General features: G+C 49.3%; 1 protein-coding gene and 1 non-coding gene across 2 annotated transcripts; both read right to left on the bottom strand.

The window, feature by feature from the left end:
• Positions 1-6,945: 6,945 nt before the first annotated feature.
• Trarg1 (trafficking regulator of GLUT4 (SLC2A4) 1) lies at positions 6,946-23,131 on the bottom strand. The gene is made up of 3 exons (XM_042693515.1): positions 22,548-23,131; positions 10,592-10,724; positions 6,946-8,041 (listed from the first exon to the last, which is right to left on the bottom strand). The coding sequence occupies exons 1-3, from the start codon at positions 22,932-22,934 to the stop codon at positions 8,028-8,030; spliced, it is 534 nt and encodes a 177-aa protein (XP_042549449.1). The 5' UTR covers positions 22,935-23,131; the 3' UTR covers positions 6,946-8,027.
• On the bottom strand, positions 17,268-17,331 carry Trnaa-ugc. The gene has a single exon. It is a non-coding gene; the product is annotated as a tRNA-Ala (tRNA).
• Positions 23,132-24,006: the final 875 nt, after the last annotated feature.

The raw sequence follows: 24,006 nt of genomic DNA, 5'->3' as shown, positions 1-24,006 counted from the left end.
AAGGGCTAGAAAGCACTCAAGTGTAAGGTCTTGAGTTCAATCCCCCTGGTGGGGAGTGAGGGTGGGGTGGGGCTGACATTCTGTTAAATTAGGAGATACTGAGTGTCTACTCTGCTTTGGAGATTCATGGTACACACTTCAACCTACTAAAGATGCCCCCCAGGGGAGTCTTCCTGTCCAGCCGCTGTAGTTAGCTTGATTTCATTCAGCATTTTTCTGACCTGCTGGATGATGGCCCTTCACGGCGCTATGTTGTGTCACCTCTCCTGTTGGGGTGATCCAACAGATGGCTGGCTCCCCATACCTCCCTGGGGTCTCCAGGAGCTCCTTGTAGACAAAGCTACATTTCCTCACCTTCTCTCTCCATCCCAAAGTCCCCACCATGGCCTGGCAAATGGGGATTTTCCAGAAGAGCCTTTAGGGCTAGATTGAATTCAGGTTTCTGCCGCCTGGCAGAATCGTGACAAAGAAGAAATTAAATTTGGTTATAAAGAAAAAGATTTCTTGCACATCAGAATTTGGTCTGGGAGACATATATTAATTAATTAGTACATATGTTATGGGGAGCTACAGAACAGGACTGAGCCCAAGCCAGGCACAGTGGTTCAAGCCTATCATCTAAGCTACTTAGAAGGCAGAGATCAGGAGGATCATGGGTGTAAGAGCAACCTGGGCATACAAATTCATGAGACTCTACCGTTTCAGCCACGCCTGGCACTGATCATCCCAGCTACATGAGCAGCACAATGGCTAGACACAGAGGCTCAGCTTGCCATTCCAGTGACACAGGGAAACACAAGTAGAAGAAGCATAGCTTGTGCTGGCTCCAGCAGAAAGTGAGACCCTACCAAGAAAAAAAAGGACTGGAAATATGGCTCAAGTGCTTGAGTGCCTGCCTTGCAGATGAGAAACCCTGAGTTTAATCTCCAGTGTTGAAAAACAACAACAACAAAAGCACTAGTAGCTCACACCTATACTCCTAGCTACTCAGGAGGCTGAGATCTGAGGATTACAATTTGAAGCCAGCCCTGGCAAGAAAGTATATGAGATTATAATCTACAACTAAACAGTTAAAAGCCAGAAGTGGAGCTGTGACTCAGTAGTAGAGCATCATCCTTGAGTAAAAATAGTTAAAGGAGGGCTGGGAAGGTGGCTCAGTGGTAGAGAGCTTGCCTTGCATGCATGAGGCCCTGGGTTCAATTCCTCAGCACCACATAAGCAAAAAAGAAAAAAGCCGAAGTGGCGCTGTGGCTCAAGTGGTAGAGCGCTAGTCTTGAGCTGCAGAGCTGAGGGGCAGCGCCCAGGCCCAGAGTTCAGGCCCCACGACCGGACCCCCCCCACCAAAAAAAAATAGTTAAAGGACTATGTCCATGCTTTGAGTTCAAGCCTCAATACTGGCATAGGAGGAAAGAAGGAGGGTGAGAGGGAGGGAGGGAGGGAGGAAGGGAGGAAGGGAAGAAGGAAGGAAAGAGAGAGGAAAAGAAAGAAAGAAGGAAATAAAGAGAGAAAGAAAGAAAAGAAAGGAAGGAAGGAAGGAAGGAAACTGAGTACAAGTGTCCTCAACACATTGGGACTGAGGGCTGATTTTTGGTAGATAGACATACAAACTCCAGCACCTGCCATGTCCCTTCAAATGCCCTGTGTTCTGCAGACTTCAGTTAGGAAAGTCTGATGTGAGAGGGGGAAACCACTGTAGGATGCTAGGTAATCCTTTATGTCCTTCCAGTCTCTACCCCTGCTCCTCCCTGCTGCTTAACCCAGAGAGGCTTGGAGTTCTGCCCAATGCACCAGACCCCAGCCATCCAGCAACCTCCGCTTCCCAAGACGTTGGCCACAGTGAAAGAAGCCATCATTGATTGTAAAGAACACTGACAAGTCCTGCGCATGCCTGCTGAGCGTTGGATGCAGGGTGATAGGCTCTCCTCCACTTGCCATTCCAGACGTGCAGAGGATGTGACAGCTCCATCCCGGGTCAGATTTGTTGCAATGCCAAACCTGAAAGAGCACTCCAGAGCCTCATAGACAGAAGGAGAAGTCTGAGATCTCTTAGAAGCCCATTAAGCAAAGAGGCATAAACACTGAGCGCAAGGCTGGGAGAAGCTGGGATGCCTCTGGTTTGCAAACCTTGGTGCTTCCTTGTCTTCATGAATTATGCACAGCCACAGCCAGGCAGCTGATCAATAATGCAGGAGGCAGGAGCCTAGGCATGGCCCAGCTTCCAGCTGACCTGCTCTGCTGCCAGCTCCAGGGATACTGTAGCCCCCACCCCAGTAAGTCAAAGATGAGGGGGAGGGGCGACTGAGGTTGTGCCTGGGGCCTCTGAGACCCTGTTGCCCTGGGTGCTCAGGCTGCAGGCATCCCTAGAAAGGGGAGCCTTTTGCAGTTTGTAATTTCCATACTTCCTCTGTCTACTGGGGCTTGGTTATTGTCTCTAAGCTTTTTTTTGGGTCCAGTCGTGGGGCCTGAACTCTGGGCCTGGGGGCTGTCCCTCAGCTCTTCAGCTCAAGGCTAGCACTCTATCACTTAAGCCACAACGCCACTTCCGGCTTTTTTTCTCTTTGCTTATGTGGTGCTGAGGAATCGAACCCAGGGCCTCATGCATGCAAGGCAAGCACTCTACCACTGAGCCACCTTCCCAGCCCCGTCTCTAAGCTTTTTAATTGGAGATAAGTCTCATAGACTTTCCTCGCCCAGGCTGGCTTCATACCTCAATCCTCACATCTCAGCCTCCTGAGTAGCTAGCATTACAGGCGTGAGCCACCAGTGTCAGGCTTCAGGGACCTCTTTTGAGATCTGCACTAAGGAACCCTATGCAACTCGGTGGGTCAGAGGAATAGGAATTCTGGGCCAGTATGGTGCCTTCCTTTGCCTTCCAATAGGCCTACAGGCTCGGGGGTGGGGGGAGCGGGGGAGACTCAGGACAAGCCTAGGTGTTCATTGTGATTGTGAGTGGAAGTTTCCATCCAAGAAGCTCAAAGACATCTGTCTGACTTTCCTCTGTCCCTGAGCAGCTAGCTTCTAGAAGGCCCACTATCCCTCAGGACTTGTGATGATGTTGATTTCTCCCCCCCTCCCCCCACCCCAGACTCTCACCCTCACACCCTGAGTCACATCCTCTCTGGAAATCCCTTTAGAAAGTAGGCTATGGGCTTCTACTGCTTGGATACTCCCTAGACTGATCAGAGGGGTTCTCTAGTCCTCTTTGCTTCTCAAGCAAGCAAGATGGCTGAGAAACAAGATTTCCTAGACGTTCTCAGAGTGTTACAATAAACCCAGAGAGGATGGATGGAAGAAAGGCAAGGAGAAAGAAGGGGAGAAGAGCACTCACGGTAGAAAGTAAGGCCTGAAAGCCCCTCTCCATGCCTCTGCAGCAGGGCTGGCCCTCTCCTGAGGAACAAGACTGACTGCTCCCACATAGCCCTGCCCCCCCCCCCACCCAGCCACGAGGTCAGTTGACACCCTGTTTACAGGAGAGGAGCTGGAGACTTTTGGTCTTTGTCACTTGTGGGAGTTCTAACCTTGCCTTACTGATTCCAAAACGCAAGTCTTCCCTCCAGCCTCCATTTCAGTTTCTGAAATGGGGTTATATGCACGGCCAAATACTGCCAAAGAAACCCTCAGGTCACCAAGCCAGGCAGTAAAGCTGGTCACTGCTGAGGTGCATGTGCTTAAGATGTCCTGGTAACATCAGCCAGGGGACATTTTATCTTTAATGTGGACCTCTGAAGATGCTTCAAATGTCTTTGAAAAGACGATTCCCCTGGGAGATCTCTGGGCTTGCTTTTTTATTTTTATTTTTTGTCCCCAAGATGGGGACTTGAACTCAGTACCTGAGATTTTTGCTCATTGGCTAGTGCCCTACCAACTGAGCCACGCATCCAACCCTGATCACTAGGTTTTCTAAGGCCCAGTAAGGCTTCTGCCTCTGAAAGGGCATGCTTGGGCTATGCACTGGACACTGGGCTTCTTGCTCTGAAGGAATTCACCCAGGTCTGACTGGGTGAATTTTCATTCACAGTGTTAGTGACCAAAGGCATCTTCTTATTGGCTACCCCCAACCTCCAGGGACACAGATCCCACAAGCTGTTGCCCTGTCCTACCCAGAGCCCACATTCTCCTCACACCAATGCCTTCCCTTCCTTTGTAGCGTTTCCTTTAGGTCAAAGGTCATGTGGCCCAGGAAACCTTCTTTTATCTTTGAGTCCCCAGAGTCCTGCACAAGGCCTGGCACACAATAGGTGTTTAAAGTCCGTGAGACGGGAAAGATGGAGCCCAGCCTTAACCACTTCTTCCCCTCCTTCCTGCTACAGATGCCTTTCCATACCTTGATGAGTCTCCACTCCCACGTGACAGGGACTTGTCTCTTCAAGTCCATTGTGAGCTGGACCTGCATGAGGCATGCTGGTTACCTGGAGCCAGAAGTGAACCTGAGAGGAGGTGATGTGTCCACGGTCACTTCTTGATTCTTCATGATGGCTTTGGGGAAGCCGTCAATGTCTTCATTAGGAGACTAGCCAAGTATTACTCTACCTTTTCCTCCATAGGAGGCAAAGCCATACCCATAAAGGTCCAAATCAGGTACCATAGAGTGGGGTGCTTGTTGGGAGTTGTTAACTCTCACACACATCTGTTGGAGGGTGTACCACAGTGCCTATTTGTACAGATGAGCTGGGCAGGGCCCTGCACAGGCAGGGGGTGGGCTTAGGGACTTGCTGCACTTAAGGTAGACAACCAGTCATGAGGAGAGAGGTGAGAGTTAGCGCTGTGGCCTGCACCAACCCTTAGCCAGTGAACTCTCTGGTCTCAGCCCTGTGTTTTGCTTCAACGGAGGGAGATGGGTCGATGGATGTCCCATTGCTACAGATGGTGTATGCTTCAGACTTTACGTGGACTATTTCATTGGACACTAACCCTTTCAGACTTGATGAGGTACGGGGAGGTTAAGGAGCTTCCCCAAGTGGGCTCAGGTAACTAGTAGCCAGGTAGGATTTGAACTCAAGTGGACCAGCTCCAGCTTCATGGCCTGATCCACTCTGCTCTCCCAGGTCCTAAGACCTTCCCTCCCTTCTTCTCCCTCTCTTCATCCTTCTCCCTCTGTTCCACCCACTCCTTCCTCTTCCCCATGCCTAGAGGAGCAAGAACTCTTTCCTGCCCAAGACTTTCCATCTGTGTAGAGAAAAGAGCAAGGAGAGGAGGAGACATAGCCAGCATTACCCATTCCTATTACAAATGGGAGAAACTGAGGCACGGACAAGATAGTGACTTGCCCAGAGAAATGCCTAAGTGTGGATCATGGAACCCCAGTGTGCACAGGGTCCGCAGGACCCACTTTTGGCCCTGGGAACCAAAAGGCTAAGGGGACTGCTCCCACACCATGACCCCCTTACCCCCCCCCCCCGATTTGCAAACCTTTGACTCTCAGCAGTACACACAGACAGGCCAGAGACCACGCATGTTTAACTTTATTTCTCTCCATGCCAAGAAATACAGTCACTGATTATGGCAGAGGGGAGGAGGGGGAGAGAGAAAAGGGGAGAGGGAAGAGGGAGAGAAGCAGTCTTTGCTCTCCACAGGACTCCAGGAGAGGCTAGTCAGCACCCTTAGCCATGGGACCACCATATTCATGCAGCTAGAAGCTGGACCAAGATGGAGATAGAACAGAAGAGCCACTGCCCCTCTCCACTTCAGTATAGTCTGGAGACGCCAGACTGCCTATGACCTGGTTCTGCTGGAAGTGTCCCTCTGTCTCCTTCCCTGGGATGGCCTCTGGGATACCAGGTGGTGTTCCAAGTTGCTTTTATCAATGAAAGAATGTTCCAGCTGAGCCATTTCCCAGGACTCTGTGCTAGTAGCTTCACTGAAACAGGGTTCTAGACTGTTCCATGCTTCAAATGTGAATCAATGTATGTGTATGAGAAATGCAGGGCCTGATGTGTAGTGTGGCTAGATGGGGAGAAGGCCCAACACGTGCAGCCTTCCCAGGACACAAAGGTCATACAGATAAAGACCCTCTCTGCTTGGTTTTCTCCGTATGGTGATCCCTAAGCTCTCTCCTCCCAGGTTCTGGAGCTGGGGTCTCCAGGACCTAATGGACACTAGCCACTTATAACCAAAACCCTGAAACTGGCTGATCTCCTGGAATCATGGCTCCCTGACCTAGCCTGACCTCCCAAGCTGCATGAACACTCTGCTTTCTCACAGAAAATATGGACAACTTTATTTTGGCTTCACAGATCCCATCAACAAACTCAGCCAGTCCCCACTTTAGGAGTGAGAGAGGCTCCCAGTGGAGACCTGATAGAAATACCAGCCTTGAAGAATCCATGAAGACTTCTGCCTTCTGGGAGTTTTTGTAGAGTGTGGAGTGTCAGCCTGGGGTTCTGGAGGGGAGGCAGTAGGGTCCTGCTGTGGGGTAGGGGAATGAGGCCTTGCCAGTGTGGCTGGGACTGGGACCTGTCCCTACATTGAGGGCAGTGACCCTGGTGCTAGGCAAGTAAGCCAGGAGACCAGGAGGGAAGGTAAAGTTTTGTGGCTACATCCTGTGCTGGGGAGAAACTGGGGAAGAGGCCCTTGTGGGGGAAAAAAAAAAAATCAAGGAGGGAGACAGTCCCGCTCAGCAGCTGTCATGTGATGTCTAGACTCGTATCTCCAAGAATGTGAAAATATCCCCAAGTTCCCTCATTCCTTACTTTTTCAAATCTGGATCTTTTGACTCAGTCTTTCTCTCAGTTTTGGGACTCTAGATTCCAAAACAATATTCCAAATATTCCAATTATGGCTCAGGTCCTTCTCTCTGTTTTATGACTCTAGATTACAAAACTCTAAACTCCAAAACAGCCTGCTGGGTGCTGGTGGCTCACGCCTGTAATCCTAGCTACTCAGGAGGCTGAGATCGTGCAGCCTTGAGCTGAAGAGTTCAGCGACAACACCCATACCCTAAGTTCAAGCCCCGTGACCGACAAACAAACAAACAAATGCCTTCATAAAATAAAACCCTCTATGGCCAACTATGGTAAGCAACTCAAATAACTAGGGAATCTGTGGGATTTTCTCACCCCATCTCCAGTCCCAAGCCAACTCCACTCCGGGGATGCCAGGCTAAGAATTTAGCATCTGATGGGACTGGGCTGAAGCCTGCCCCTCCCCTAAGCACAGGGGCCCTTGAGCCCCTCTGCATAGGTTCCCCAGTCTGCACCCTAAGTCATGAAGGAGGTCATAGCAGAGGAGAGCTCAGGCTGGCCTAGGTTGGGTCAGGCCCCAGGAGATTCCCATTGGTGACCCAGACTACATGCTCAGGAGGTGGCGAGAGGCAGACAAGGCTATCAAGGGAACACACTAGGACCAGAGTTCTCAGCAGCCAGACAGACAGGTCAGTGTGTTCGTAGTCTCATCCTCATCAACTTCTCTGCCCCTCCACGTTGCAGTGGAAGGTTTACCCAGGTAGTGGCTGCCTCCTGGCCGCCCTTCTGGCAGCTTCAGCCGGGCTAAGGCTGGGATCACCATAGGCAGGAGGCACAAAGCATGCGTGCAGACTGTTTCCTCCCCTGGAGAAAAAGTACAAAAGATGAAGTCCTACTTCTGTGTTCCTAGACCGCAGACGCCATGAGCCTGTGCAGCTGCTTTCCCTATTGTAGGTGATCTGATCGGTGGGGCTGGTTTTCTTCTTGTCTGGCAGTTTATGTTGCTTGATTGGTCCCAGGAAATTGTGAGGATGAGAAGCAAGCCAGAGCATTGGGTCAAAATGCCGGGATGTGTCCGTGAGATTAAACTCGTTTATCCATTGGTTACATAGTAAATTTCATTCCCTTCCTTCCTTCCTTCCTTCCTTCCTTCCTTCCTTCCTTCCTCCACATATTCCCATCTGGTGTGGGCTGATAATGGGGTGTCTTGGGTTTTCCTCCAAGATTGTGCTTTTGGAGACAGGTGGCTACTTGGCAGCCACCATCCTGCCATCCCATGGTATGTAAAGTATGTGGGTTCAGAGCTGGCCAGTGTCTGCTTCTGCTAGCATGGCTCCCTGCTTCCTTCTATTTACTGTGAACTGTAAAGAAAGAGAACAGTTAAGACAGAACAGAGCTCAGAACATTGGGAATTCAACAATTCGAGGGTTTGGTTTTGGTTTTCTAATGGGAAATGGTAACAGGGATAAGGTAGAGGGGCCCACAACCTCTATGGTTTGGAACTCTTGGTAGAAGTGAACTCCTGTCAATGAAAGAAGACTGCGATTGATTCCTCACTGATCCTACCTAGGCCAATTAAAATCAGTCTTGGCACTTCTGGTTTTTTCTTTGTTTGTTTTTTGTTGGTTGTGGAGCCTGAACTCTGGGCCTGGGCATTGTCCCTCAGCTCTTCAACTCAAGGCTAGTGATCTACCACTTGAGCCACAGCGCCACGTCTGGCTTTTTCTGCTTATGTGGTACTGAGGAATCGAACCTGGGGCTTCATGCATGCAAGGCAAGCGCTCTACCACTGAGCCACCTTCCCAGCCTGGCACTTCTAACTATTGACAGAGGTACTTTAAGGAGGCCAATCACAGGTACTGTTTTGTTCTCCTACCTCGTTACTGGACTGGTCAATATATGTACTATTACTATGAGCACTATTAGTGCTTCTGCTTGTCACCTTGCCACATCACGGGAGCAATCCTGCCTAGAGACGAAGCCAACACACTGGAAAGCAGGGGAAAAAATCAGGCAGATTCCTGTCACTATTCTCTGAGAACCTTGTCATGCTTTTGTTCAAAAATTAACACACAATGCTGAAACAATATATGAAAGTTAACAGATTTCCTTTGCCAATTTGAGTTCAGAAAGTTGTCTCTTGACATTGAAGAGTCCTGCCAGGCACTGATGGCTCATGCCTGTAATCCTAGCTATTCAGGAGGCAGAGATCTAAGGATCAAGATTCAAAGCTACCTTCGGCAAAAAAGCCTCTGAGATTCTTTTTTTTGTGTGGGTTGTGGGGCCTGAACTGTGGGCCTGGGCACCGTCCCTCAGCTCTTTAGCTCAAGAGTAGCACTCTACCACTTGAACCACAGCTCCACTTCCAGGTTTTTCTGCATCTGTGGTGCTAAGGAATGGAACCCAGGGCCTCATGCTTGCAAGGCAAGCACACTACCACTGAGCCACCTCCCCAGCCCTCTCTGAGATTCTTATCTCCAATTAATCACCTTTGGTGCTGTGGCTTAGAGTGGTAGAGTGCTAGCCTTGAGCAAAAAGAGCTCAAAGACAGAGTCTAGGACCTGAGTTCAAGCCCCATGACTGACCAAAAAATGAAAAAAAAAGAGAAGGAAAAGAAAAGAAAAAAAAAGAAAGTCTTGGCTAAGATGACAAATAGAAGGGCAAGAAAAGCCTAGGGCCCTGAGCTAGTGGCTCCTGCCTCTCAGACGCCTGCAAGCCCATCAGCCTGCATTAATGAGGAAGAACACGGAGGCGCTGAGAGGTTATGAAACATGCTTCCATTTGCATAGGGAGACGGGGATTCTGAACCTAGGCTGATTGCAAATCTGTATAATTCCTTCTCTCCTGCCAAGGTTACCCATGACCCCAGGGCAGATTTCCATTCAGTGGGCCTCACACGGGACCTGTGGATTCTGCAGATGGTGCTCCAGCTGCAGACCCATGAAGAACTTCTTGTTTTTGTTTTTTTGTTTTTTGTCAGTCATGAACCCCCGGCTTGGGCTTTTTTGCTAGCACTCTACCACTTTGAGCCACAGCTCCACTTCCAGTTTTTGAATAGTTAATTGGAGATAAGAGTCTCCTCACAGGGACTCTTCTGTCTGGATTGGCTTTGAAACCTGATCCTCAGATCTCAACCCTCCTGAGTGGCATGGGCCACTGGTGCCTGGCTATGGTTGTTACTGTTTTTTTTTTCCTTTGTAAGTGTGCCTTACATCACGGTACTTCATTATAGTAGAATTTGAATTCTTTGATTATATAATTATAATAATTATAAATATAAATAATATATATAAATAATTATAATTATTTGAATATTATCTGAACTGGTTTGGTGAGTCATTTATGATCCCAGTTACTTAAGAGACCATAGATTTCTATCCATGGATCTAGGTGATAATCTGTAGGTCAGGGTCTAAGGCAAAAATGTGAAACTCTCCCTGAAAACAAAACAAAACAAAAGGCTGGAAGCATAGCTCAAGCAGTAGAGCACCTCCCTAGCCAGTGCAAAGCACTAAGTTCAGACTCTAGTATGGAGGATAGAGAAAGGATTCTTCTGCCGAGTTGGCTTCACTGGGCCGCCCCTTTGGGTGCTCACAGAGCACTGATTCCTGACTTCCTGCCTGTGCATGGCTTGCTTCTGGTTTGCCCTGGCTGTCCCAGCAAGCAGGCATATGCATCATTTTACAAAGATGACTCACAGCCTTCATCACACTGGGGGGCTTCTTCCTCGTCCTTGATTCATGTGCCCAGCCAAATAGGATCAGGGAGATCAGACCTGAGACTAGAGCTTATAGCCTCTGACTCCTAGGGAAGCACTGCTGGGGTTGGAGCCATTGGAATGTAATGTATTCTCTCCATCCCCACTCACTGCAACTGCCTTAGGGGCTTTGCTCCATACAGCCAGGCCTCACCTGCAAAGTTGACCGTGACAGCCACAATGATGATCACGATCCCCAGGATGATGAAGGTGATGCTAAGCAGCCTAGCCAGACGGCCGAGCCTCCGTGCTCCGTCCATGTCTCCTTGTTGCACGCTGCTTCGAGACTGCAGAGAAAGATGGCAGAGATCTCAGGAAGGCTGTCCACCAGCCCCACAGCTGATGGCAAGCCGGCAGTGGCCTAAATGCCACTGTGTGCCACAGTGTCCCCACTGCCACCCACATTTTAGCAGCTTCCTCCTGGAGAGTTGGCCCGTGCCTCTGTGTGATCCCAGACCAAGCCTAGTCCTTGGTGGCAAGGGACAGCTGGAATCAGAACCAAACAATGCAGAGTGCTTCCTCTTCGGATAGTTCATGGCAGAGTGACAATGGCAGGTGGTATGATAGAGAACTAGAAGCTGGGAAGAGGGACCTGGTTCCAGGACACCTTGTAGGAGCCCACAGGCCACAGCCCCTCTTCCCCCCACCCCCCGGGGTCCAGCTCAAAGTCAATGTGTGTGGTTTTTTTGGGGGGGGTTGTTTTTGTTTTTTTTTGGTCAGCCATGGGGCTTGAACTCTGGGCCTAGGCACTGTCCCTCAGCTCTTCAGTTCAAGGTGAGCATTCTACCACTTGAGCCACAGTACCACTTCTGGTTTTCTGATGGTTTATTGGAGATAAGCATCTCACAGACTTTCAACCAAGCTCTCCTATCACACAAGAAAGCCAGAGTCAGAGTAGGGGAAACTGGTCTGTCCTTGTTCAGCTCTGTTTTTTACCTTGAACTTAGTGAATCTGGTGAAATTGGGTGGATAAGGGGGAGGGGGCCCTGAGCAGGCCTTGGATATCTTGGTGGGAAGTGTGTGTGAGTATCCAGCCTTAGGATCATGCCTGTGATGATCTGCAGTCATCTGCAGGACCAGGGCTGAGCCTAGAGTCCTCATCCCAGAAACTTTCTGTTCCTTTTATGCTTTGTGGACTTGCCTTAGCCCTCTATGGACAGACAAACAAGAGTCTCCTAAAGTGGGCCTACTTCAAGCCCTCAGACCAGCCATCCAGTTATTTCTGATTTTTTTTTGGTCAGTTGTGGGCTTTAATTCTGGGCCTAGGCTCTGTCCCTGAGCTCTTCAGCTCAAGGCTGAAGAGCTCTCTCTCCCTTGAGCCACAGTGCTACTTCTGGTTTTCTGGTGGTTAATTGGAGATAAGAGTCTCACAGACTTGGGGCTGGGAAGGTGGCTCAGTGATAGAGCGCTTGTCTTGCATGCATGAGGCCCTGGGTTCGATTCCTCAGCGCCACATAAGCAAAAAGAAAAAAGCTGGAAGTGGCGCTGTGGCTCAAGTGGTAGAGCACTAGCCTTGAGCTGAAGAGCTGAGGGACAGTGCCCAGGCCCAGAGTTCAAGCCCCACAACCGGACCCAAAAAAAAAAAAGAGTCTCGCAGACTTTCCTGCCCAGGCTGGCTTTGAACTGTGATCCTCAGATCCTAGTCTCCTGAGTAGCTAGGATTACAGGGATGAACCACAAGTGACCAGCTACTTCTGATTCTTATAGATTGTAGTTAAGTACATGATGATGATGATGATGATGATGATGATGATTATCATGATCATGATGACTCACTGAATGAACCCTTGCTTTGTGCCAGGAAGCTTGCTAAGGGCTAAACTTACTGATCTCATTTGGCCTCCAAATATTGTCTCCCAGATAAATAAAGTTGAGGTTTGGGGCCATGACCTTGCTCTCTCTGCTCTCTTGATGCAGGGGCCTCCATCATCAGAGGCCCATCCCTTTCACTGCTCAAAATCCTAACCAATCCGCCCCAGCTGTATTTTCATGCTAAGCAAGTAGTAGGACAATGCCACATCTGATGCCATCTGCATCTCACCTGTGTGCTCCCCCCCACTGAGCCACACCCCTGGAGTCTACTCTCAAAGTCACAATTCCTCTGCCATCCACCTTGCTAATTAACTGAGGGGCAAGGGGATAAAATGATTGGATACTGGCTTCTGAAAGACCCCTTGGACCATTGTGTCGGGATCCAAGGGGAGAGTAAGTCAGGAGGTATTGCAAGCATTCAGTGAGAGCCAGCTATGAAAGCTCAGTCCTGAATTCCCAGGATTTGGGATGCTGAGGCAGAAGACAAGGTGATCAGTAGTTCAAGACCAGCCTAGGTTATATGGCAAGACTCTATCCTCCCCTTCCCCGCCCCCCCCCCCCCCCACAAAAAGAGCTGGGTGCTGGTACAGGCCTATAATCCTAGCTTCTTAGGAGGCTGAGATCTAAGGATCTCAGTTCAAATCCAATTGGGCAAGGAAATCTATGAAACTCTTTTTTTTTCTTTTCCTGCCAGTCCTGAGGCTTGAACTCAGGGCCTAGGCACTGTCCCTGAGCTTGTTTTGCTCAAGGATAACACTCTACCACTTGAGCCACAGAGCACTTCTGACTTTTTCTGTGTATGTGCTACTAAGGAATGGAACCCAGGGCTTCATGCATGCTAGGCAAGCACTCTACCACTAAGCCACATTCTCAGCCCTTTAGTGCTAGAATAACAGCCTTGAGCAAAAAAGCTCAGAGACAGCACTGAAACCCTGAGTTCCAGCTCCGGGACTGGTACACGTAATAATCAGGGAGATGTTGTGAGCAGCTGAGGCAGACTTGCCTGCTCATTGTCTTCTATGGCTCTCAGATGACCTTTACACTTCCTGTTTGTAATCTTTTTCTACTCTTTTCTACAACCCCGGAGCCCAGCTAATTGGAATTGGGAACAGTAGCCTCATATACCTGTGTACTTTCCAGCATTCCTGCCTCCCCAAACCACCACATGCCAACTGCATCCCCATCCTTCCAGAGTAGGTCTACAGAACCACTGATGGGCAGGCAAATGGGGTGTTAGAAAAAAGAAGCTTGTCCAAGGCATGGAGGAATGGCCAGAGGACAGGAGAGATTGGGCGCCAGGGTATCCTAAATGGAAAGTGTCAAGGAGAGTGGGGCCTGTGTGGCTCCTCCGGCCTGGGAGAGGAAGCTAATAATGAGGAGAGCACAGAGGAGCACTGGGGGAGAGATCTCCCCAATCCTGGGGAGAGAGCCAGGTGCAGTGGTGAGCAGGAATGAACAAATCTAGCAGCAGGTGGACACAGCTGTTAGAAGCTTAGCCATGCATGGAGGGGGAAGGGGCTATCTTCAAGAGGGAAGAAGGGAGATCTAGCAAAGAGGCAAAGGGTAACAAGACAAGGAGTCACCGGGGCTGCCCACAATGCCCCAGGCAGCAGAGAGAAGCTGTGGTCTGATCTGGGACCCAGTGATGGACTGTGGACAGAGGAGGTGAGCCCCTGTTTCTAGGGCTTGGAGGAACATTGGCACAGGTAGACTCACATCTCCATGGGTCTAAAGGTGGGTCTAGGCAGGAGGTTGTATTTATACTCCCGGGTGTTAGGAATCTTAGCGACAAAGGGCCAATGCCATCCAGCAACAGGAAAAAAGAACATGGGTCTGAGCCGAGGGAAGGCATGAGTGGGCTCAGGATTTAGCCCATCTTGAGACTGAAGCTCAAGGTGCAGTCCCCACCTTGCTGACAGAGCCATCTGGATCAGGATTAAAAAGAAAGTCAAGCCGGACACCAGTGGTTCACGCCTGTAATCCTAGCTACTAGCAGGCTGAGAACTGAGGATCGCCCAGGAAAGTCTGTGAGACTCTTATCTCCAATTAACCACCAGAAAACCACAAGTGGTGCTGTGGCTCAAGTGGTAGCGTGCTCACCTTGAGCTGAAGAGCTGAGGGACAGCGCCCAGGCCCAGAGTTCAAGCCCCATGACCAAGAAAAAAAGAAAGTCATACTGGGCTGGGAATGTGACTCAGTGATGTTGCTCTGACATAGGATACAGGAGGCCTGAAGTTTCATCCACAGCCCCACCAAAAATAAAAAAGTAAAAATAGAGCATATTTCACAGGTCATGGAAAAGCAGTTAATTCTCATCTCCCTATGTCTCACATCATTCTCTTCTCTCTTACCAGCTTGTGGTATTATTTCTTTCATCTGGTCTCTATCCTTCTCTAGACTGTATGTTCCATGAAGGCAATCTCCATCTTGGTATCCCTCACATCTAATGAAGATCAGGCCCTAGAAGGTTCTCAGTAAATGTTTAAGGAAGAAAGAATTTAAAGGACAAGAATGAGAGGAAAGCTAGGCTCTGGTGGCTCACGTCTGTAATCTTAGCTACTCAGAAAGCTGAGATCTGAGGACCAAGGTTCGAAGCTAGCTGGGGCAGGAAAGTCTGTGAGACTCTTACCTCCAGAAGTAGAGCTATGGCTCAAGTGGTAGAGTGCTAGCTTTGAGTGAAAGAGTTCAGTGACAGAGCCCAGGCCTAGAGTTCAAGCTCGAGGACTGGCAAAAAAGAAAGAAAAGAGGAAGGAAGGAAGGAAGGAAGGAAGGAAGGAAGGAAGGAAGGAAGGAAGGAAGGAAGGAAGGAAGGAAGGAAGGAAGGAAGGAAGGAAGGAAGGGAGGAAGGAAGGAAGGAAGGAAGGAAGGAAGAAAGGAAGGAAGGAAGGAAGGAAAAAGAATAATGAGAGCAAAGTGACTTATAACCTTTGAACTTAGCCAGTAGAATGTTCAAAGTAAATAGATTCATGAAATATGTAAAGTTAAGCCCAGCACTCATGGCTTACAACTGTAGTCTTTCTAGCTACTCAGGAGGCTTAGAGCTGAGATCCAGAGTCAAAGCCAGCCTGGGCAAAGTCCAGGGGACTCTTATCTCCAGTTAACCAGTAAAAATCCACAAGTGGAGGTATGGCTCAAGTACTAGAGCGCCACTCTTGAGCAAAACAGCTAAAAGAGGCCCTGAGCTCCAGTACTGGCAGGAAAGGAGGAAAGAAGGAAGGAAGAAAGGAAGGAGGGAGGAAAGAAGGGAAGGAAACAAAGAAAAGCAAAAGAAACAAGAACCAAAGGACTCCTCAGCTATAAATACAACTGGCAGAGGGACAGGAGCAGAATTTGAAACAAGCCCTGTCCCCCAGCACTATAGAGAAATGCCTGTGGCTGCAATATTAATTCAGGACCATGGTCAGGTAGGGGTGTGTGTGTGTGTGTGTGTGTGTGTGTGTGTGTGTGTGTGTGTGTGTGTGTGTGTGTGTGTGTTCATGTGCACGCACATGCACCCATGCACTTGAGTAGGAGAGAGATGGTCAAAGAGGATGAGTCCCACACACATCCAGCAACCTTACGTCCAGTATCTCCTTTGTCTACAGAGACATGCCAAGCATCTCTTCACACGTGTACCTTTGGGCCTCAGAGACACCACTAAATTTGTAGCCAAATTTAGCCTACTTGCTCAGCCTCCTTGCTCCATGAATGGATGATTGTGTGTAAATGAATGCAAATGTGAAAAAAACCGCTGTGTCTACAACATATTAAGTTATGCAGTTACCAAAAAAATGCCTCAGGAAGGAAATATCAAAGCCATTCAATCTCTGTGACACTCTCCCATGCTTTGTAGGAACAAGCCACAGAAAACAGGCACCTGGCAGCCTCCTACAAAACCAGTCAGGACTGAGCACCTGCCCCGCATGGTGTAATGAGGGGTGACACTCAGCCCACACTAGCTTAAACCTGAGTTTCCTGCCCATGAAGGATTTTTTTTCCCTTCATAGAAAAATCGGCACAGTTTCACTCACATTAATAATCACAGTGATCATCTCCATTTATTACGTGTTTATGAAGCAGTTTCAGTCTGCCCTTGTGGTCTTCCCTTTTCGGGGACTTCATTCCTCAGTTAGTATTTCTCCTTTTGTCTAGGCCTCTCTCGCTGGGATCATGCTAAATCCAAGGCTTTCCTGCTCTCCCAGCTTTTTTCTGTTTCCTCTTCAGCTCTGCCCTGAGTATGTTCCCCTCCTCTGTTTTCTAGTTGTTGCTTTTTCCCACCTCCACAATCTCTTTTTCCAGGCCCCAGAGTTCAAGTCCCACAACTGACAAAAAAAAACTTTCCTGGGTTGGAGGCATGGCTCAGGTGGTAGAGTACCAGCCAATGAGTGAAAGCAAGCATCAGATAGTGAGTTTGAATCCTGGTCTCAGACAAAAACCAAAACCAAAACCCCTTTTCTGTCTGCTTTCCTCTGCCTACTCCATCAGTATTTTCAATACCAGAACTCCAATAGGGCTCCAACATTTTGGGGCTGGACAGCTAAGAACCGGAAGCAAACCTCCCATCTCTCTTTAGCAAGTGGCCTGTCACTGCCCTTTTTTCTGAGCCTATGGCTGAGCTCAGACTTCTACCATCACTGTCTGGACATGGGGTCTCTCTGATGTAGTCCATTTCCCACAGTGGGGTTGATAGGTTTTAATTGGTTATTGGTTTAAAAATACAAACTGACTGTCCTGCCTCTGTTTAAAACTCCCAGACACTCCTCACCACCACTAGAATAAAACTGAAATTCCAGCTGGGGCACCAGGGGCTTACATCTGTAATCCTAGCTATTTGGGAAGCTGAGATCTGATGACTGTGGTTCAAAGCCATCCCAGACAGAAAATCCTTGAGAGTTTTTTTTTTGTTGTTTTTTTTTTTGGGTCCGGTCGTGGGGCCTGAACTCTGGGCCTGGGCGCTGTCCCTCAGCTCTTCAGCTCAAGGCTAGCACTCTACCACTTGAGCCACAGCGCCACTTCCAGCTTTTTTCTTTTTGCTTATGTGGTGCTGGGAATCGAACCCAGGGCCTCATGCATGCAAGGCAAGCGCTCTACCACTGAGCCACCTTCCCAGCCCTTCCTTGAGAGTTTTATCTCCAAAGAACCAACAAAAGTCAGAAGTAGAAGTGTGGCTCAAGTTGAAGGAGCACAACCTTGACCAGAAGAGCTAAGTGAGAGTGCGAGACCCTGAGTTCAAGCCCCCAGTACTAGCACACATACTCTCTCTGTCTCTCTGTCTCTCTGTCTCACTGTCTCTCTGTCTCTGTCTCTGTCTCTGTCTCTGTCTCTCTCTCTCTCTCTCTCACACACACACACACACACACACACACACATACTAGTCAATCCCTTATTCTCAGAGTGAGTCCCCGCCAGCTGCCAAGCCCCATTGCATTCTTACTCCCTTCCTCCTCCATGACACACCAGCCAGCCCTTTCTTTATCTCAGCCATCTACTGCCCAAGGGCCTACCACAGTGCCTGCTCCCAAAAGGAGGCACAGTATTTGTTGGGGACATAACTATCTCTACTTAGTTTTCTCAAAACAAGCAACTTGCCATTTGAGTGGACCAAATGAATGAGCCAGCAGTGTAACCACCATGAGAGAGTGTCATTGCCACCCCTCCCCATATCCTGGCCTGCCCTCGATTCCAAATGCCAGGCTCAACCCCATTCAGCCTCTTCGCTCACTAACCACAAGTGGAAATCTGACCACAGTCTTCAGCCCCTAAACCTATCATGGGCATGCTACCACAAGGATAAAGCTTTAAAATGCTATATAAGGGAAAGCAGACAGTCACAAAGGGCCATAAGTTATTTTTGGGGGGTGAGTCCAGTCGTGGGGCCTGAACTCTAGGCCTGGGCGCTGTCCCTCAGCTCTTCAGCTCAAGGCTAGTGCTCTACCACTTAAGCCAGAGTGCCACTTCCGGCTTTTTTCTTTCTTTTTTTTTTTTTTTGTTTATGTGGTGCCGGGGAATCGAACCCAGGGCCTCAGGCATGCAAGGCAAGCGCTCTACCACTGAGCCACCTTCCTAGCCCCAGGGCCATAAGTTATGTGAGTCCGTTTATACAGTATTCCAAATAGGTAAGTCTAGAGAACCAGAAAGATTTGTATTTACCAAGGACTGTGAGAGATTAGAGATGTAGAGTAGTGCACAGAGTTCCGTTTGAAAGGGAGGAAGATGTTCAAATGAATTGTGGTTAAATTGTAACTGTCTGTGAGTACACTGAATTACCATTCTGCCACAAAACAAGAAAGAAAGGAAGAAAGGAAGATACAAGGAAAGAAAGGAAGAAGAAAGAGAGAAAGAAAGAAAGAAATCCTTTTGGATATGGTAGCTCAGGCCTATAATCCTAGCTACTCAGAAGGCTGAGATCTGGAGGATCTTGGTTGGAGGCCAGCCCAGGCAAAAAGTTAGTAAGGTTCTCATCTCTATCAATAGCTGGGTATGGTAGCACATATCTGTCATTCTAGCTACAGGTGGGGGAAGTATAAGTAGAAAAATCACAATTCAGGTTGGCCCAAACATAAACATAAGACCCTATTCAAAAGTAACTAAACGGGACTGGGAAGGCTCAGTGGTAGAGTGCTTGCCCTGGGTTCAATTCCTCAGCACCACATAAGCAAAAAAAAAAAAAAAGCCAGAAGTAGTGCTGTGGCTCCAGTGGTAGAGCACTAGCCTTGAGCTGAAGAGCTGAGGGACAGCGCCCAGGCCCAGAGTTCAGGCCCCACAACCACCAAAAAAAAAAAAAACCAAAAAAAACTAAAACATAAAAGAAGGCTGGAAGTGTGGCTTGAGTAGTAGAGCATCTGCCTAGCAATTGTGGGTTGCTGAGTTCAAAACCCAGTATTCACAAATACTGTTGTCATATGCAACATGAATGGAACTGGAGAAGATGTGTGTGTGTGTGTGTGTGTGTGTGTGTGTGTGTGTATGTTGGTCATGGGGCTTGAACTCTGGGCCTGGTCACTGTCCCTGATCTCTTCAACTCAAGGCAAATGCTCTACCACTTGAGCCACAGCACCACTTCCGGTTTTCTGGTGGATAATTGGAGATAAGGGTCTCATGGATGCTTCAGCCGGGGCTGGCTTTGAACTATGATCCTCGGATCTCAGCCTCCTGAGTAGCTAGGATTATTGGCATGAGCCACCAGCACCCAGCTGAAACTGGAGACCATTATGTGAAATGAAATAAACAAGCACTGAGAGACAAGTCCCCTCATGATGTTATTCATGTGTGAAGTCTAAACAAAATGATCTCATAGAAGATGAGACTAGAAAGTGGGTCTCAAGAGACCAAGGAACATAGGAGGAGGGAGGGAAGGGGAGCAGTTGATCAGTGGGTGTAGTCACAGAGAGGGACAAAGTAAGACAGACGCAGGTAACAAAAAGATACTGTACCTTACAGAAAGCTAGAAGAAAAGATTTTTAAATTTTCTACCATAAAAAAGTAGGAAATGAAACCAGGCACCTGTGGCCCATGCCTATAATCCTAGCTACTCAGAAGCCGTGTGCTGGTGGCTCACACCTATAATCTTAGCTACTCAGGAGGCTGAGATCTGAGGATTGTGGTTCAAAGCCAGCCCGGCAAAAAAGTCCATGAGACCCTTATCTCCAGTTAACCATCAGAAAACTGGAAGTGGCACTGTGACTCAAGTGGTAAAGCTCATCTTGAGCTGAATAGCTCAGGGACAGCGCCCAGGCCCAGAGTTCAAGCCCCACAACTGACAAAAAAAAATCCTTGTTACTCAGAAGGCTGAGATCTGAGGATCCTGGTTCAAAGCTAACTGGGAACTCTTACCACCACTTAATCGCCAAAAAGCCAGAAATGGAGCTGTGGCTCAACTAGTAGAGCACTAGTCTTTAACAAAAAAGCCAAGGAACAATGAGTGCCCAGGCCCTGAGTTCAAGCCCTGGTATCTGCACATACATGCACATACACGCATGCACACACACACACACACACACACACACACACCAAAGCAGTTGTAAATGTTTGGAGAAATATCTGTTTAACTGATTTAAACATAATATGCACATATATTGAAACATTATATAACACTCACTAGAATATATAATCCTTATGTTTTTATGTATAAGATTAAAATAATTTTTAAACCCATTTGAATCTTACTCTCCAGATGGATCAGTTGTATAAAATGTGAATTATATTTCAATAAAGCTGTTTTGGTTTGTTTGTTTTGGCCAGTCCTGGGGCTTGAACTCAGGGCCTGGGCACTGTCCCTGAGCTTCTTTTGCTCAAGGCCAGCACTCTACCACTTGAGCCACATTCTCAGCCCAATAAAGCTATTTTTAAAACTCCACTATTAGTCAGGTGTGGTGGTGCATGCCTGTAATCCCTGCACTCTGAGGTTGAGGCAGGAGGATCACAAGCTGGAGGGTAGCCTAGAGCTTATATAGCTTCTCCCTCCATGGTCTCAAAACATTAAAATCAAGAAAAGGAAAAAGAACTGTAATCCTAGCACTTAGGAGGCTGAAACAAGAGGATCACCTGGGCTAAGTGAGCTCCTACCTCTAAAACCAAACAAAGTAATTCCACAGTGGCTTCCCATCCCCCAAAAGGGACATCCCAGCTGCACTTAGCCATTATGACCCCAGCACTTAATGCCTAGTGTTGTTCTTAAGTACTTTAGGAGTTCATCTCATTTCACCCTCATTGCTATCTAATGCAGGTGTCATGCTAATGCCCATTTTGCAGATGGGTAAACTGAGAGGAGTGACTTTCCCAGGATGCCACGGCTCCCTTGTGCTTCTGTCTAGATGGGCACTTCTTGCAATATGTTGTAAGGATCTGTTTACATGGTTCTCTGCCTGGCCCACAGGCTCCTGGGACTTGACTGTGGTGTCTGGTATTGTACTGGGTTCCAGGGTCTCAGTCTTGGGTACCCGGTCCCTTTAATAAGGCCAGCTCCCACCCAGCCCAAGCCATGGACCTGCCCCACCCCCACCCTCACTGGTGACAAATTCTCGAATATGTTTTCTCCTGAGCCCTTGTGTGATTTCCCTCCCCAGAGCCTGTCCTCTCACTAGGGACCTTTCCCTGTCACCAAGAGCTTCTCCCTGCCCAGAGCCGGTGGCTGCACCTGGGGGACCTGGCTCTGTCCCCTAGCTGCTCCCAAATGTGGCAGGAGCACAGGAAGCCAGAAGGTTCCTGCCTCTTAAGCCAAATCCCTGTATTCAAAAACAGAGATGTCCTAGCAGCCAGAACCGATCTGACAGGGGCTGGAGGAGTCTCTCCCTGGATGGAGACTGGACTTCCATGATGGAGCCAGAGATATGGGAAGAAATACCAGCAGAGGGACCACAGCCCCACCAGGGGTTTGGTGACAGAGGATGTGGCACACAGGGTCAGGCCATCGATTCCTGGGGCCCTGACCAGCCTGGGAGCTGCAGCATCTCCTCATTATGATATTCATCGCCACGCCCAGCCTCTCCCCCAACCTTCTTAGACCACCAGTGACACTGGCCTACATCTACTGGCACTTTTGTGGGATTTGTTTTTTTCCCCTGTAAGTAGCTCTCCCTAAAATGGCTTGGCTTGGGGACAATCTGATGAATGGGGAGCCCTTTGAAAGTAAAGATTCCCCCCTCACGCCCTCTGATTCCCCAAACTTCCACTCAGGTCTAGACTTCCCTGCTCTAAAGACGGATGACGAAGTGTGGGTAAGCACGAAGTCCAGAGGGGCTTTGGGGGAACTCAGCAGAGCCAACGCCCTCCCCTCCCATATGTCCCGAAAGTGAGCCAGCCACCCAGGCCTTTGATCAAATGGTAGGGCAGCTGCTGCTCGCTCTTAGAAACAAGCTGGCAGAGGCTGGTAGAATGCCCAAGTGGCCCAGGGGACCTCTTGTGTGTCTACGGTCCCTGGGACCTTCTTTGGGCTCAATCTTTGTGGACCTAGAGTTCTTATGAGGAAAAGCTCTACTGAGGATGGCCCCCCATACTGCCATCCAAGTAGACAAGCACCCCCTGCAAACCTGGCTGTATTTCTGCCCTAATGTCCATAGTTGCAGGCAGTTCTCCAAGGCCCTCTCCCCAGCAGGGATGGGGAAAAGTCAGACTATGATGCCCAGGACAGAGAAGAAAGGGACACAGAAGTTTTCCCTCCCTAAACATCTCTTGAAGAGAGATGAGGAAGGGTCTGCCACCAAGCCCCCAGCACCCAGCTGTCTTTGTTCAATACCCTGCAAGCTTGTTGAGTGTCTGCTTGGAGACAGGCCTGCCCATTCCTTGAACCCAGATCCTGTCCCCTAACAAAGAGTACTTACCATTATAGAAAAGATGAGAGGGATGAGGTTGAGGGGCCAGACGGGGCAGAAGCAAGAAGCGATGGCAAGGATTAGGTAATCTTTAGGGGCCTCTTGGTCCTGGGCATAGGAGGTGGTGACGATGGAGGATGCTCGCCGTGAGCTAACACGGGAAGGGGAGCCGGGGTGGGAGGTCTCCCGGTGCACCTCAGAGATCACCTTGAAAGGCAGGCTGTGCCCATTCTGCTCCAGATCCAGAGCCCCTGACAGAGACTTGGACAGATTCAGGGCTGTGTCCCCCTTGTCCTCCACCTTGGTGAGAAGCTTCTCCATCTCAGGCAGGTCCAATGGTGAGGTGGAGCCCAGCTCCTGCGACCGGGTAAACTGAGGCTGCACTGGATTGGCCATGTTGGACCAGGTCTTAGGCTCAAAGCTTGCACAGGGGCTTCAGAGAGACCTCAGCATACCATGCCTCCACCCACACTGAGATGGGGAGAGGGCTGTCTCCAGGGCAGGAGCAGAGATGTCACCCCAGGGAACCAAGAGGCCAGTGAGGTACGCCACCCGGAAGGCTTGGAGGGGCTTCTCAAGGCCAGCTGAGCCGGGAGGCCAGAGTCTGCTGCCTCCCTGGCGGATGCCGGAGCTTTCAGCTGTGTTCAAGTTTGAGGCCAACTTTGCCGGTGCTGCTGACGGCACAGATGGGCGGGGAAGCAACAGAAAGCCCAGAGAGCAGAGAGAACGCTCCTTTCCAGAGGAAGGCTGAGACAGAGAGGCTGGTGTATGTGTGTGTGTGTGTGTGTGTGTGTGTAAGAGAGAAGGAAAGAGAGAGAGAGCAGCCTCCCTCCCTCTGGCCCTCCTTGGAGATGCCTTTTCTTTTCAATTCCCCTCTCCCTAGAGAACCACCCATAGGCAGCATTCTGCCTCTGCCCCAGCCTCGCCTGGCCCAGCCCAGCCCAGCCCTCAGGGATTCAAGCCAGCCTCTGGTTTCCAGCAGAGACTCCTCTGGGCCAAGGGTTCTGGATGGGGGAAAATGACTGATCATAGAGACACGGGCCTCTGCTTCTTTCCTACTGAACTGTATTTTGCATCCTCATGGCTTCTGGGAAATGTTGGATCCACCCAGTATCCCATCCAGATCTTTGCCCTCAACTCCTAGAGACCAAAGGTTGCATCCTGGCTCAGGAGGGAAGGGGAGATATGGACACAGCATGGCCCCAGCCTTGCCTGGGCTTCAAAGCACCTTACCAAGGGGTGGGGAGGGGTCTGCAAACCCAGGCTTTCCCATCATGTTCAGAAGCAGTCGATGATGCTGGCTCCTGAGTGCCTGGAGTTCTGGCTACCTTTCCTCTCTATATCTTTATTCTCTCGTGCTTATGTTCCTTCTCTGTGTTTTTGCCTCCTCTAATCTCTACATCTTCTCCTCTCTATCCCTTGCCTCTCTCCTTACCTTGCTTTAAAAGAGTCACCTGGAGGCAAAAGG

Source organism: Dipodomys spectabilis, unplaced genomic scaffold (assembly GCF_019054845.1).
Source record: "Dipodomys spectabilis isolate Male_0828 unplaced genomic scaffold, ASM1905484v1 ptg000004l, whole genome shotgun sequence".
Classification (NCBI taxonomy): domain Eukaryota; kingdom Metazoa; phylum Chordata; class Mammalia; order Rodentia; family Heteromyidae; genus Dipodomys; species Dipodomys spectabilis.
The sequence above is the reverse complement of the archived record's forward strand: the minus strand, read 5'-3'. Positions and strand labels throughout refer to the sequence as shown.

Coding starts and splice junctions, on each gene's coding strand:
- Trarg1 (XM_042693515.1), bottom strand. CDS start 22,934: ATGGCCAATCCAGTGCAGCCTCAGTTTACCCGGTCGCAGGAGCTGGGC. Junction 10,725..22,547: donor CTCTCATCTTTTCTATAATG/GTAAGTACTCTT, acceptor CTTTCTCTGCAG/TCTCGAAGCAGCGTGCAACA.